This window comes from Panthera onca, chromosome D2 (genome assembly GCF_046562875.1).
Source record: "Panthera onca isolate mPanOnc1 chromosome D2, mPanOnc1 haplotype 2, whole genome shotgun sequence".
Lineage (NCBI taxonomy): Eukaryota > Metazoa > Chordata > Mammalia > Carnivora > Felidae > Panthera > Panthera onca.
In genome coordinates, this window is record NC_138349.1 from 67,622,192 (window position 1) to 67,638,353 (window position 16,162).

At 38.2% G+C, this 16,162-nt stretch overlaps 1 protein-coding gene across 2 annotated transcripts; it reads right to left on the bottom strand.

The window, feature by feature from the left end:
* Positions 1-353: 353 nt before the first annotated feature.
* TFAM (transcription factor A, mitochondrial) lies at positions 354-15,284 on the bottom strand. Of its 2 annotated transcripts, XM_060642756.3 has the most exons (7): positions 14,791-15,284; positions 13,869-13,987; positions 12,359-12,429; positions 11,525-11,674; positions 7,872-7,967; positions 1,876-1,932; positions 354-1,408 (listed from the first exon to the last, which is right to left on the bottom strand). In XM_060642756.3, the coding sequence occupies exons 1-7, from the start codon at positions 14,889-14,891 to the stop codon at positions 1,262-1,264; spliced, it is 741 nt and encodes a 246-aa protein (XP_060498739.3). In that variant the 5' UTR covers positions 14,892-15,284; the 3' UTR covers positions 354-1,261. The 2 variants fall into 2 exon arrangements, with proteins under 2 accessions (XP_060498739.3, XP_081646669.1); XM_081790543.1 differs by lacking the exon at positions 11,525-11,674.
* Between the last annotated feature and the right edge of the window lie 878 nt (positions 15,285-16,162).

The window sequence follows — 16,162 nt, forward strand, 5'->3', positions numbered from 1 at the left end:
TAATTTTTGTGTGTTTTGAAAAATTGTTTTTAACCACTTAAAACTGTAAACACAATCCTTAGCCCACAGGCCATGAAAAGCAGGCATTGGGCTGGATTTGGCCCACAGACCAGAGTTGGCTATACCTTATATGGGCTTCTATATGTTACACAAAATGTTTAAATTCCAAGTCTAAAGACATTGGAGACTTTTGTTTTTTAGATCTCTCATTTTAAAACTTATACTAGACAAGTTGTCTACTTCCTGGATAAATACACTCATGTGAGACAGAGAAAATAATTCAGAATACATATCCCTACTTAAAAAAGAAGACAGGAAAAATTTTTGCAAAATGAATCTTTCACCCTAAAACATATAATTAGGAAACATTTAAAATTTTTATTCTATGCAATATAAAACAATATGCATAGATTTGGTACACAATTTCTTGGTTTTTACTTTAGGAAACAAGGCAATAAGGAAAAGGTTTATAAATCTCTCCATCCCTTTTATAAAAAGTTGCAACTGAAACCAGCAATTCCTTGCAAGTACAACTATCAATTCTGAATATATGAATTATACCTGGGAATTGGCATTTACATAGATGAGTACTGGGTGCTCTTTTATTTTGAGAGAGAAAGAGAGAGGGTATGAGCGGGGAGGGTCAGAGAGAGAGAACAGGTGAGGGAAGGGGGGGGGGGGTGGGGGAGAATCCCAAACAGGCTCCACACCATCAGAGCAAAGCTGGATGCAGGGCTCAAACTCATGAACTGTGAGACCATGACCCGAGCCGAAACCAAGATCAGATGTAAAACCGACTGAGCCACCCAGGCACCCCTCTTTTAAACATGTACAACTGTATCATAAAACACCATGACTTCTACAATTTGGGGCACTTTTGAATATGAAACTCCTGCCTCCATATATATATAAGGAAACAAGAATACTCTTTCCAGTCATCAAGTATGAAAAACTTCACAGTCTGATTTACCTTTATCAAAGGTAAAATGATTCACTACTGCATTTCATGGATTATTGTGATTCTCAGTAGTTCCTTAACACAAAGTAAATTTCACATGAACTTTTTATCTGTTTGGGTTTTCCAAAGCAAGATACTAATACAAAATGTATTGAACTGGCAGAAGTCCATGGGCTAAAGAAAAAGGAATTAAATATAAAATGTTCACCAACTTTATCCTTTCTAATTTTCAACAGCATCAGATATGGAGACCTAATTGGTTTCTTGTGTCTATCCATTATGAACATAACTCAATCTTCTATTTTAATACTCTTCAATGCCATTTTTTGCTTGGTGCTTTACTGTGCGACGTAGAAGATCATTTCGTCCAACTTCAAGCATCTGTTCTTCCCAAGATTTCATTTCATTATAATAACGAATTTTATCATCATTAGCAAGTTGAATATACACCTGAGAAAAAGTGTAATTGTTAAAATAATTTCTTTTAGAAGAATCTTTACAATTAATTTCTGGAATGCTTCCATATACTCTAGAAATCACCTTACTATTATTCTACATGTATAATGGGGGACTAAGGAAGGAATTTTTTTTTGATATAAAAGATGAGAAAAAGGCTAAGAGTTAAAGATAATTAAGTTGTTACAATTTCAGGGTTTGGGATGTGGGAAAGGAGCTGAGGCAAGGTGAGATTGTCACTGGATAGAGTGAACACTTTATGAGTGACATTGTTTTTTATTTGTAGTTAAAAACTACCAAAAGAAAAAAGCTGAACTGGTCCTAAAGATATAAAAATAATTTTAAAATACTTTGTGATACTAGTGATATAAAGTTGTTTTCACATGAATAAAGCCTCGCCCTAATATATTCTCTCACAGATATTCCAACTAGACACTTGAGACTAAAACCATACTACTTACTTGCTTTTGAGAACTGGAGAGATTTTTCCAGTTTTCATTTATAGTCTTCAGCTTTACCTGTAAAACACATATGTTTAAGTACCAGATACAGAGACTTCAGTGGTTAAAGAAAGATCTTTTTTAATTCTTGATTCCAATAATAAAATCTGATATCGAGAATCACAGGCAAAGTCTTATCAATTCCTTACCTCCATTTTAAAAAAATTTTTTTAATGTTTCTTTATTTTTGAGAGAGACAGATGACAAGTGGGGGAGGGCAGAGAGATGGGACACAGAATCTGAAGCAGGCTCCAAACTGTCAGCACAGAGCCTGAAGCAGGGCTCAAACCCACGAGCCATGAGCTCATGACCTGAGCCAGAGTCAGATGCTTAACTGACTGAGCCACCCAGGGGCTCCTTACCTTTCTTTCTAAAAAAAAAAAAAAAAAAAAAAAAAAATTTTTTTAATGTTTATCTTTATTTTTGAGACAGAGAGAGACAGAGCATGAGCGGGGGAAAGGCAGAGAGAGAGGGAGACACAGAATCTGAAGCAGGCTCCAGGCTCTGAGCTATAAGCACAGAGCCCAACGCGGGGCCCAAACCCGTCAACTGCGAGATCATGACCTGAGCTGAAGTCAGACGCTCAACCGACTGAGCCACCCAGGAGCCCCGTCTTTCTAAGTAAGAACTATTAAACTTAAAACACACAAAAAGTGAATAGAATGTAGATATTATCCTTTTTTATTGATATATAATCGACATATGACATTATTAATATCAGGTGTAAACTTGATTCATCATTTGTATATCCTGTGAAATGATCACCACCGTAAGTCTAGTTAACTAATCTGTCACAATACATAGTTACAAAATTTTTTTTTGTGACAAGAAGTTTTAAGATTTACTCCAGGCAACTTTCAAAAGTGTAATATGTCATTTAAAAAAAAATTTTTTTATGTTTATTCATTTTTGAAAGACAGAGAGAGACACAGCACAAGCAGGGGTGGGGCCGAGAGAGAGGGGGACACAGAATCTGAAGCAGACTCCAGGCTCTGAGCTGTCAGCACACGTGGGGCTTGAACTCACAAACCACAAGATCATGACCTGAGCCAAAGTCGGATGCTCAACCAACTGAGCCACCCAGGTGCCCCTCAAAAGTGCAATATATTATTTTTAACTATAGTCACCATGTTGTTGTTTTTTAGAGGGAGAGAGGAGAGAGAGAGCATGTGCACACACGTGAGTGGGGGAGGAAGAGACGAGAATCTTAAGCAGTCTCCACGCTCAGCACGAAGCTCACCTCACGACCCTGAGCCAAAATCAAGAGTAGTATGCTCAACCGATGAAGCCACCCAGGCACCCCTACAGTCACCATGCTGTACAATGTATCTTCAGGACTTATTTAAAATTAGAAACTGGTACACTTTGACCATTCTCACCCATTCTGCATCCCAACCCCAACCTCTAGCAACCACCAATCCATTCTATTTATGAACTTGGTTGTTTTGTTGTTGTTTTCAAGATTCCACATATAAGAGAGATCATACAGTTATTTGTCTATTTCTGACTTATTTCATTTAGCATAATGCTCTCAAAGACCATACATGTTGCTGCAAACAGCAAAATTTTCATTCTTTTTGATGGCTGAATAATGCATGCACACCAGTTTATTTATCCATCATCCATCAATGGACAGTTGGATAGCTTCCACATCTTGATTATTGTAAATAATGCCCAATGAACATGGGAGTGCAGATATCTTTTCAAGTTAGTGTTTTTGTTTCCTTTGGATAAATATCCAGAAGTAGAACTGCAGGATCATATGAAAATTCTATTAAGTTTTTGAGGAAACTCCATACCATTTTATACAGTGAGCTGCAATCTACATTCCCATCAACATATGCACAGCGATTCCCTTTACTCAGCATCTTTTTTTTTTTTTTAATTTTTTTTTTAACGTTTAATTTTTGAGACAGAGAGAGACAGAGCATGAACAGGGGAGGGGCAGAGAGAGAGGGAGTCACAGAATCTGAAACAGGCTCCAGGCTCTGAGCTGTCAGCACAGAGCCCGACGCGGGGCTCGAACTCACGGACCGTGAGATCATGACCTGAGCCGAAGTCGGACGCTTAACTGACCAAGCCACCCAGGCGCCCCCCTTTTCTCAGCATCTTTGCCACCACCTGTTATTTTCTTATCTTTTTGATAACAGCCATTCTAACAGATATGAGGTGATATCTCATTTGGTTTGCATTTGCCTGATTACTGGTGCTGAAAACCTTTTTATGTACATGTTAGTCATCTGTATTGTCTTCTTTGGAAAAATGTGTATTCAGATTTTCTCCCATTTTTTAAGTCAGCTTGTTTTTTTGCTACTGAGTTGTACAAGTTCTTTATATATTTTAGATATTAACCTTTTCATATATATGATTTTCAAATCTTTCCCCTCATTCAGTAGGTTGCTTTTTCACTTTGTTAATGGTTTCCTTTGCTGTGCAGATGTATCTTTTTTGATTCAACAATACTTATATTCAAGTATAAATCTATATTCCTATGATAGACTAACTTCAAAGACTTAAATGTTTTATTTCTTCCCTGTATCTTAATGTTTTATTCTAAAATTTGTACCTAAGTATTCAGGCATACTCATAGGAACAATACAACACTGGTCCTTAATTCTACTTAGCTGAACTTAAATTATATGACCTGGAAAAAGTCATTATTACCTCTCTTAGGCTTGGTTCTTCATTTATAAAATTAAAGGATGCAGGAAACCCAGGGATGGAGGAGAGTTAGAGAGGAGAGTCAGCACACCTCACACAGTATGTGCTGTTGCTCCCAGAAAGCAGAGACTGAGGCAATAAATGGGTGGGTGAAGAATGAGGGGCAGAGGGGTCGGAGAAGGCAAGTGTGAAGAAGGGAGGAAAATGGTCTGAAAAGAATCTATTTAAATCTAAGAGGAAGTCATCAGTGATTTTAAACAGAAGCAGAGTGAGAATAATGAACTTTACTGTTCTGACCAGAACTCTGTTATTTTATCCTACCAACAAAAATAGAGGTATAGACAGTATCTGAGACTACATAACCATCATGTTTTGGAACACTTTAATACTTAATACTTACCTTTGTAAACACATCTAATATATTCAGGGACATTTACTCACTAAATAATTGCTCTCTTAGCTCTGGAAGGAATTGCTTCAATCTTTCATAGCTAAGCTTTTTCCTTATGTTTAATCCATAAGCTTTTGTATTCACTGAGTTCAACAATAATTTATAAAGTTGCATGCATAAAAAAATCTGATCTTTCACCTTAATAAAGTAATTCATTAAAGAAAATTAAAGAGATGGAAAGATGTTTAGTTTTGCTCCTTCCTAAAACTCATTAAATAAGCCCTTCCACCATGTGAGGACACCGTGAGATGGTACCAGCTATGAACCAAGAGGGACCTCACTAGCAGACAACTATGACAGTGCCTTGATCTTGGACTTCCCAGCCTCCAGAACTGTGAACAATAAATTTCTATTGTTTATTTTTTTTAAGTAAATGAATAAACAACATTTTTTAAGGCATAAACCCACATGGACAAAGACAACAGGAGAGGAAACTACCAACACAAAATTTTAGCAGCTAAAAAGTAGGTGGAGAAATGGTAACTGAGTTACCTAACCAAGAAGGCAGATTCCCAACCTGGTACTGGGGAAAGCCGTAAAGCAAACCAATTTACAATGCAGAATTCCCAAGCAGCTCAGGAATTGGCAGCACCAGATAGGTAGAAAACGGTGGTGAAAGGTGTGCTTAAAACAGTAAGACTGACTGAAATTCTCTTGAAAAAGAGATTAAATCCCCACCATGGGCAGATTCTAGGACTTATCCCCTCAAAAGGGTAAAATAGAGCTACTCTGTGGATACTAGGTACAGTTGGGGCCAGTGGTACCACACTGAAAACAAGGAGATTAAGTAAAAATGTACGTATACAGTATCCCAGAAAGAAAAGCAAAAAAGGTTAAGAGAAAAACAATACAGAAAAGAAAATGAGAGGACCAGCTCAGAAGACACAAAAACAAGTATGAGGTCTTAAAGAGAACACAGCGGGGAAGGTGGGGGGGAGGGGAGAGAAGAAAAAAGAAACCAGATCACATTCAAAGGACCAATAATCAAAATGGCTTTATACTTCTCAAAAGCTATTAACAAGAGAAAGAAGCAATATTTTTAAAATTCTGAAAGAACATGATCTCTAGATTCTATGCTTAGAATTCTATGCCCAAACTATCAAGCAAATATAAGGTTAGAGATTATTTTCAGACAAGCAAAAATTCAAAAAATTGATCTTCCATGTACTCTCACTGGGGAGATGCTCCTATAATAAAATCAGTAAACCAAGAAAGACAACAGCAGAAGCAAAACCACCACAAAGATGAATGTCAACTGTGCACTAGCAATAAAAGGCTACAACCAAAGTGGAACAAAACAGAGGTTCCAGATTGAAACTGACAGAATAGCTAATGCATCTAAATGCACTGAAAGTTGGTAAATATTTAAGGGTTTGGGACTAAATTACTGATAATACATAAAAAACTAAGGAAACAAAAACATAAGACATACTGAACTTCAGTGAAAGTTTTGCAATTAAAAAAAAATAGTCATAGCAAATGGCATAGCAAATGGCATAGCAAATATCATACTCAATACTTCTCTAACCAAAATTGTAAGTATACTGAGAGGCAGGAAAATGGAAACATGAACAGTGGGATGAGAAAGTAATAAATGCTCATTTTAAATAATGGGAGATAATGCCTAAAATATAGGTAATGCTGAAAATTGAAAAAAAATCAAGAAGTAACAATATAAGGCTGTTATTTACAGAAATGAAGATAAACAGCACAAGAATGAGCTAACAATAAAAGGTATTCACTTATATGACAGGGCTGTGAAAACTGGTTATCTTTTATAACAAGTCTTATTTTGATTCTTTTAACTACAAGGATATATACCCAATATTTTTTAAATGAATAAAAATGATAGTTGCATTAATTTTAATATCCTGAGATAGGGTCCCTCAGCCATTAAGCTTTCTAGGTGATTCCAAGGTGCAGTCGAGTTGAGAACCACTGATTTAGAAGCATTCTCTAGCGTATAACCTTTTTACACTGATAAGAAAACTAAATCCAAAGTCATTCAATGACTGAGCAAATTCCAACTAAAAAAATAAACAAGCATATATTTTTAGTAATTTAAGGCCATAGAAACAATTTTAAAATCCCAAGGAGTAAATAAATGCAAGTATACAGCCAGGGAAGACCATATCACATATACATATTATTTAATCAAGTGTCAAACAGGACTTATGAAATGAACTACAGGATCCTAATAACCCAAAATGTGGCACAGTGGCAAAAACCTTCATCTCAAATTGACAAAAGTTAGAGATCTGAACGTATGCTCTTCTTACCCTATCATATTATAAAAGGAAAAATACAATTGCCAATTTGGAGCTTCTAACAAGGAAATAAGGAAAGAATAAGCCACGGCAGGAATGACACACTTCTTTTCTTCTTTGACATATTCATATGGTGATGCTCATGGGTGTAATACATTCCCATGGGCATAACCAAAATTTTATTAAAGGATATAATATGAAGCAAGGTTATACTCAAATCCCAGTACAAAGTATTATAATCCCACTCTCATTCTTTCCCAGTGATGGTAAAACAGTCCCAGGACTGACTGATAAGAAGTCCAGAACTTTAACACCCCTATAAATTTGAAAATGTTATTATTTTAAATTTAAAAAAGCTGACAATATATATATTGGCCGCTAAGTACTCAAATTGTATGTGGCAAGAAAATGTGTTTTCCTTTAAAAGATACAAGAGGGCATTATTTGTATAAAGTACTTATTTATAACAATTTACTACTTTTCTTCACATCCTAACATATGACACCCCTACAATTTTCTGTCTAAATATTTTAAAAATCAAAACAAAAATTTAAAAAACAAATCTAATTCTGTTTTACCTGTGATGTACCATCCTTATGTTCCTGGAACCTTTCAGCTATATAAATGTTGTAAGCTGAGCGAGGTCTTTTCGGTTTTCCAAGCATTGTTAACTCCTGAGTAACAAAAATGGAAGAGTTAGATATAGTTTTAACTTCTGTAAGACTTTACCTACAGAAACTTTATTCACTACTATGCATTACAGGAAGTTCCTATAAGTGAATGTTATGATTCTTTGTATATACAAAATGACTACTCACTCTTGGGATCAGAATTATTTTTGTGATAGCACTAAGTTTTGAAAATTATAAAAGGTTTTATGAGTTATTTTCCATATAAAAACTTTTCCCTTACATATTATTTTCATGGTCTCCATGAAGTGAATAACTGAGCACTTAGGTACAAAATCTTTTTTAAAGGTTAAAACAATTTCAGTTTCATCCTTCCAGAACACTACCATCTCCCAGCCACTATATGCCTCTACCACAACTCATAAACACTAGAGTATCTGTTTAATAATCTCTCATTTCATTTCCTTCCTTGGTATCTCTCAACTTTTAAACTTCAACAGATGTGTTAAATTCAATTCTTTTAACTAGGTACCAAAGGACAGAGGAGGCAAGAAATAGCAAATACATGTATCCCTTACTGTTTAAGTTAGTTTAGTTTCAAGGGGCACCTGGGTAGCTCAGTCAGTTAAGTGTTCGACTTCAGCTCAGGTCATGATCTCACAGCTCTTGAGTTCGGGCTCTGTGCTGACAGCTCAGAGCCTAGAGCCTGCTTCAGATTCTGTGTCTCCCTCTCACATTCTGCCCCTCCCCCACTCACACTCTGTCTCTCAAACATAAATAAAAACATTTTAAAAAAAATTTTTTAATGTTTACTTTCTGAGTTTCAGAGAATAAAGGATGCTGCACTATTCTATTTAGTTTTTGAATTTGGATAGTAGTACTTGTAATTCATAAATTATGTGGTTTTTAATGGCAATTTGGTTAAAGTCAATAAACCCAATTTTATTTCATAAATAAAGTACAGCCCCTGTGATTAACCTCATTCTTCCTGGACTTCTCAGACACAGAACAACTATAAAACTACTGCAGACTCCAGGTACTTCATAACGTAACTGTTTCCCCTTTTGTTTCTAGAGCTTGGAATTCATCATCCTTCCTAACAATAAGTATACAGCTGAACAGACTGAAAAATCAACAACCCTCTTGGATCCCTAAGGGAGAGAAGTTTGTTTCAAACTGCTGCCCCCTAGACTGGAGTGACACACAAGTAAATACAGGGAGTCGAAGCAACCCCTGCTGGAACCAGTGCTGGGGTACCAAAACCTCTACTGTAATTAATTAATTGCTGGATGTTCTGGCTTCAGGGGGAGCCAGTCATAAGAATGTCCTCACAGGACGCCTGGGTGGCTCAGTCAGTTAAGCATCCGCCTCTTGGTTTCAGCTCAGGTCACCATTAGTGAGTTTGAGCCCAGCATCAGGCTCTGCGATGACAGAGTGGGATTCTCTCTCTCTCTGCCTCTCCCCTGCTGGCTCTCTTGGCCTCTCAAAATAAATAAACTTAAATTAAAAAAAAAAAAAAGAAGATAGTCCTCACAGTATTGTGATATACTTCTAGGAGCTAAACCAGATTTCCACAATTAATACCAGAAAAAATATTTCCCCTGCTTCTGTAAGAAAGGAAGAGAGGAAAAGAAACTATTTTGAAATGCCTGAGCACTCAACTATTAACAAGGCCTGCCTTCAGGGGAAACTAGTTAACCAGAGCCTAACTTACCTGCATGAAGGGAAAACACCCAACTCCTGCACACTCTAGTCATTCTGACTCACACCTAATGGGGAGGGGGAGTGTGGAAGAGTGAACTGAGAAACTCTTGTGAAGTTCACAGACCAGTTGCATAGGCTCACTAAAAGATCGGGACCTAATTGTAGGACTACAGAATGCTTTTCTTGACCCCCACACCTCACCACCACATTGCTAAGGCCTATTTACAGCAGTTCCTTTTATTCAGTACATTATGTCCATCAATCAAGAAAAAACTTCCAAGGCAGACTAAAAGGCAAAAAACATAATATGAAGAGACAAAGCAAGCATCAGAACCAGATATGGGAGGGATGTTGAAATTATCAGACCGGGAATTTAAAACAACTAGATTAGTATGCTAAAGGCTCCAGATTGCATGTAAGAACAGATTGGCAATGTAAAACTCGGAGATGGAAATCCCAAGAAGTAACCAAAAAAAACCAAAAAACAAAAAAAGTTAGAGATCAAAAATGCTGTAACAGAGGCGCCTGGGTGGCTCAGTCAGTTAAGTATCTGACTCTTAATCTCAGCTCAGGAGACTGGGCTCCAAGCTGGGTATGGCACCTATTAAAAAAAAGAGAGAGAGAGAGGAGAGAAAGGAGAGAGAGAAGAGAGACAAGAATGTTGTAATGAAACGAAGAATGTCTTTAAGGGGTTTATTAGTAGACTGGACATGGCTGAAGAAAGAATCACTGGGCTAACGGATGTAATAATAGAATCCTCAAAAATCCAAAACAAAGAGAACAAAGACTGAAAAATAAACCAAAAACTGAAGACTATCCAAGGACTATAGGACAACTTAGAACAGGTGTAACCAACATAAAATGGGAATACTAGGAGGAGAAAGAGAAAAAGAAATATATGAAAGGGAAATCCCATATTACTGCCCAATCCTCATTTCTGGTCTCTCCACTCTTACATTGGATGGGTGCATTAAAAAGGAAGGGAGAATAAAGGAAGGAGAATAAACTTCAGTACCCACCCCTCCAAATACCCCTATGCAGACACTGTATTTCTATTGTCTTTTCTAGCTCCTTTTTACTAATTGGATCAGAAGACTAGATTGCTATCTAGATTACTGACTTAAAATGGGTGAGTCCTGAACTCTGGTGCTAGGAGAGCTCAACAAGAGTCAGGGAGACATATGTTGTCATCTCACATTAAAGTCTCAAATTTACTTTTTCAAAGAAATAGTTTTAACTCTGATGACCATTTTTTACAGTATATGTACTGGACCAGCAAGCTGACCATCTCATACCTAATACTGTTCCTACAGAAAAATGTAGTCTTTCAAGCAATAGTATTTATGTGGATCAATAACCTTAAACTGGGACCAGACTACAAATCTGAACCATGTGGGGTGTTTAATGAGGAAAAGTAGTTCATCCTATAGGACTTCTTATTTGACTAGATACAATAAAGGCATTTTTTCCTGATGTGTTAATGAAATCAGTCTATTTAGCAACATCCATAATGAAACTCATCCATAATCAAACTCACCATTACCTATAAAACAATTCAAATCAGCAGGTTATCCTAGACAAGACACAGACACAAAGATTCTTGCTATTCCTGATTTGGCTGTTTCATAACTCTGTTCCTTCAGCTTTCATTCTAGTCCTAACTACATATCTTAAATTTGGATACATTCAAAAGTAGTAACAAGGGGTTCCAAGACAGACTCAATGCCAAGTGGTCCTAGTGGCAGAAAAGAGTTATCCCATTTTTTCCTAACTGGGGTACTCCTGATGACATTCTACCATTTAGCCACATATATCAAAATAAGAAAAACTCCCAATATTCATTGTTCTATAAATTTCAGTTCTTTGCCAAAGGAAAAAAATATTTCACTGATACTCACTCTCTTTTTTATTAATGCTTTCTTTTTTAAACGTTTTTGCTGGATTTCTTTTTCCAAAGATACAATCTGACTTGGAGTTAACTGTTCTTGAATTCTGTTTATCTCTTCTTTGTATGCCTGCCAGTCTGCCCTGTAAGCATCTTCATATATCTATAAATAAAAACCCAAACATGAAGTCAATAAATTACTGCTGATAAATCAAACACAGCACACCCGCCAGGGAAAGACAATTGCATGACTTCAGATAAAGACAGACTAGGGGCACCTGGGTGGCTCAGTCAGTTGAGCGTCCGACTTCAGCTCAGGTCATGATCTCACAACTTGTGAGTTCGAGCCCCACATCGGGCTCTGTGCTGACAGCTCGGAGCCTGGAGCCTGCTTCTGATTCTGTGTCTCCCTCTCTCTCTGCCCCTCCCCCACTCATGCTCTGTCTCTCTCTGTCTCAGAAATAAATAAACATTAAAAAAAATTAAAAAAAAAATAAACATTAAAAATAAATAAAAATTAAAAAAAAATAAAAAGACAGACTAAACCACCAAGTGAAAAATGTGCTCTGGAATCACATGTATATGGACTAAAAACATGTTTTTTTCATAAAAATGTTAACAAAGGTGAGAGTCTAACAACTAGTCTTCAGTTTCAGATACTGCCAACCCTTTGTTGCCACTGCCATACATCCATTTTCTAATCATTATGAATCAGAAAGTATGAAGTTCCTTTATAGGTAACAGATATTAAAAAAATTTTTTTAATCATCTAGTCCCTTAAAGGACATGACTATTATTCTTAACTGCAGAATAACTGGTCAGCAATACTGAAAACCAATATGCTTACTTTTTTCTCTGAATCAGGAAGTTCCCTCCATAGCTGGGCAATTTTTCTAATTAGTTCTGAATTTTTCGCATCTATAGATTGAAATAAAATGAAAAAGTCACAATTTTATGTCTCAGGATTAATTTCTAAAGACTTCTAGGAAGTCTAGCTTTAGCTCTAAGTTTTATTACAGACACCTCTATACCACATATAATTTAATACAATGATTTAGGTTTTCTTTAATTTCATACTTTATCCAGAATTGTTAAAGTCTGTTACCTAATAATTAAGAAATATGTCACATACCCTCCCAAAATTATTAGTTTAAGCAGTTGGGTAATCACTGTCTTCAAGCTTTTTTACTTCATATTTCAAACAAAAATTTTTTTCCCATCTTTCAGGAATTATTAAGTTCATAAAACCTGACTCAACAATAAAATATAATCTTGATTCACGTAACACTGCCTTGTATTTCAGTTACAGAAACACTACTTGCAACAAGCTATTCTAAAATCAATTCATTATTCCCCATTTCCTTCCTCATCTTAACTGATCAAGTCATTATTCCCCATTTCCTTCCTCATCTTAACTGGAGTGGCATTTTAACAAACCACTTAGTTTGAACTACAACATTTTAAAACATGTGAGTACTTCTTAAACATGTCTCTTAAACCAATTCTTTATAATGTAGGAATTTTCATTACAGTTCATTTGGTTTTCACAAGTACCCTGTGAAAGGGCTCTAGAAATCATAAAGTTGACTATTCTTAATTTAGTTATTATCTTTACACTACTATAATCACAAATGAAGGCCCACAGCCTTTCTAGGGAGTCAACAAAAATCCTACCTGGAAATCTTTTTTTTTTTTCAGGAAGTCAACCGATTTCCAGTGAAAAAGCTCTTGGAATTAGCAATTTGTATAGAGCTTTACAGTTTACAGAACACATCCACATAAGTTATTTCATTGCAACTTCATTAACAATTCCCTGAAGCAGGAGCTAAAGCAAGTAATAAAATGATTCATCAATGGTGCTCCAGGCCAATGGCAACTAGACCCCCAAAATTCAGCTTTTTCATCTTCTTCCCTGGGTGCTTCCACTCCACATGCTGCTATTTTTAAAATACTTTTCATTAAACGAGTAAGTCAGGAGGATAAAGTCAATGGTATTGTAATAGTCTTGTATGGTGATTGATGGTAGCTACACTTGTGGTCAGCATAGCATAATGTATACAGTTGTCCAGTCACCACTATGTTGTACACCTGAAACTAGTGTAACACTGTGCTTCAACTATACTTCAATAAAATATACATAGTAATAAGAAATAAATAAAAATACCTTTCATTAGCTCAATTATTTATAAGGAATTTGTACTTGGTAAAAAATGTCATACTTTACAGACCACTAAACGTTAATGGTTATTTTTCCGCAGTCACTGGATGCTTTCAAAGTGCAAATCAAGTTTGAAGTAAAACTGTTTAGTGGCTTCTTTATTACATCAGAAAACAGTAAATGCTCCAAAACTCCTTACCTGGGTTCTGAGCTTTAAATATGGGTAGCTGTTCTTTAGAAAATCGAACGTATGAAGTCAGAGGCTTCTTTGGATAACTATTCACGGTGGATGAAAAACATCTCGGTACATATGCAAAACTACGTATAAAGAAAATAACCAATATCAAGTATTTAAGTGCCAATATTCACTTTTAGATGAACACAGATTCCCCCCAAAAAGACGCTATCAGAATGCTATATATGGCACGGTGTTAGTGACTTTTATTTATTTATTTATTTTTTTTTTTTTAACGTTTATTTATTTTTGAGATAGAAAGAGACAGAGCATGAACGGGGGAGGGTCAGAGAGAGGGAGACACAGAATCTGAAACAGGCTCCAGGCTCTGAGCTGTCAGCACAGAGCCCGACGCGGGGCTCGAACTCACGGACCGGGAGATCATGACCTGAGCCAAAGTCGGACGCTTAACCGACCGAGCCACCCAGGCGCCCCTGTTAGTGACTTTTAAAACCCTGTCCTAACCAGAGAAAAGACCTGCAAAACTGAACTCTCAAAGCTTCATCTATGCCTGTTAAGAAGGGCAGAGTGGAGGAAAGCATCTGCACTTCAGCTCCTGGACCCTGCCTTCTCAACGCCTCTACTGATGGAGGGAGACTCTTTGGCGCGCGACTTCGCAGAGAACTCTGAACGAGGGCTACAAGGTTGGACAGCGCGGAGCGGCGGGAAGGAAGAGGAAAGGTGGAGGGTGGCCGGAAAGTAAGACTGCTGGATAAGGCCTGGTCGCAAAACCACCAGCCCCTTCGCAAAGTCGCGGCATGATTCAAAGCGCCACGGTGGCCCGGACCACCTAGGAGACACAAAAAAGTGTACGAAAACGTCTACACTCCAACCCAGGCCGTCCTGAGCCGTGCCGCCTCCTGAAGTGCAGGCGAGAGGTCCTTACCTGAAGGGAGAGCGAAGTCGACTTCCACAACCCGCGCAGAGGTCCGCTCCGGACTTTCCCAGTGCACTCAGCACGCTCCACACGCCCCGGAAAAGCGCCATTGCACCAACTTACAAGGCAGCGACCAGGCGCCAACCTCCTACAGCCCCGCGGCACAACAGAACTCCAACAATGACGAACAGAACCCGCTGGTGACCCTCTGTAGTTTACTCTCATGCCCGCCACTCGCAAGGCACTATGGGAAATCGGCTAACATCCGGTCAGTAGCCGGGGAGCTAGGCAGGGCAGAATTCACGCAGGCGCTGTAGTAGCTTCCCGGTGGGTGAGGTTGCAAAGGAGGAGGGCTCGGGGGCGGAGAAGGAAACCGCAGCCCGGCTTGCCTGCGGAGAGCCCTGGCCTAGAGGAGGCGCAGCTGAGCCACCTCTGCCCCCGGCCCTCCCCTCCGCATTCGGTTCCTCCGCCCGGCCTGGAGGCTGATGGAGGCACTGTGGCCACCTCACCGCAACAGTGCGGGGCAGGCTGGCGTCCGCCTGTGACGACCGAAAGGGCCAGTACGTAACAGTTTTACCGCGAGGACGCGGGATAGCTGTGCGGCCTGCGCTGCTCCGAGGTCAAGCTGGAGGGTGCTGCGCGACCAGCAGAGCCGCTGAGTTCAGGCCGCAACTGGCGCTCAGTATCCAAAACACTGCTGGGGCGGGGGAAGTGGGGCACGTTTCAAACCTAAAAATGCAGATTTCCTGGACTTGCTGCAGTGCCTGATTCAGTATATCTGTGAGGCCCGTGACTCTGTTTTCAACAGGTTCCTCATTGTTTAACAATTTCTGATGCCAGTGGTCATAGGACCACATTTAAAGCAATACTGAACTAGACCCTCGTCCCCTCCACTGCAACTATCCCAGACCCAGTCTTCAACCCTGACATCCAACCGTGCTTAATTAGTAGGGAGGAAACTTTGGCTGATTAGTCGTGCAAAGACTCTATTCCCATTATTAACGTTAAAGTCTTGATCCGGAAATGTAGCATTCCCTAAGACTCACTTTCCCCCATTGCAGATGAGGATGTTAGACTAGATTAGTTTTTTCTAAGTCCTGAGAAAGTGTGACAAATACGCCTTGAGATATTGATCGATATGCTGTATAACCATTTTCTGTGTCGGCAATGGCATGAAAAAGATTGGGAAGACCTAAACTAAAGGTACATAAGGATCAGCTTTTATATTCCAATTATTTCCTTCTGAAACAGCCTCTATTGGGTAGCTATATTTGTTAGAAAATTCTTACCACTGTAATATTAAGCTGAGAGTCAACTGCTTTCTGTAGCTTTGAAACATTGGCCCTTGATGCAACAAAGGAAAAGCCCACTTTTAAGTGGT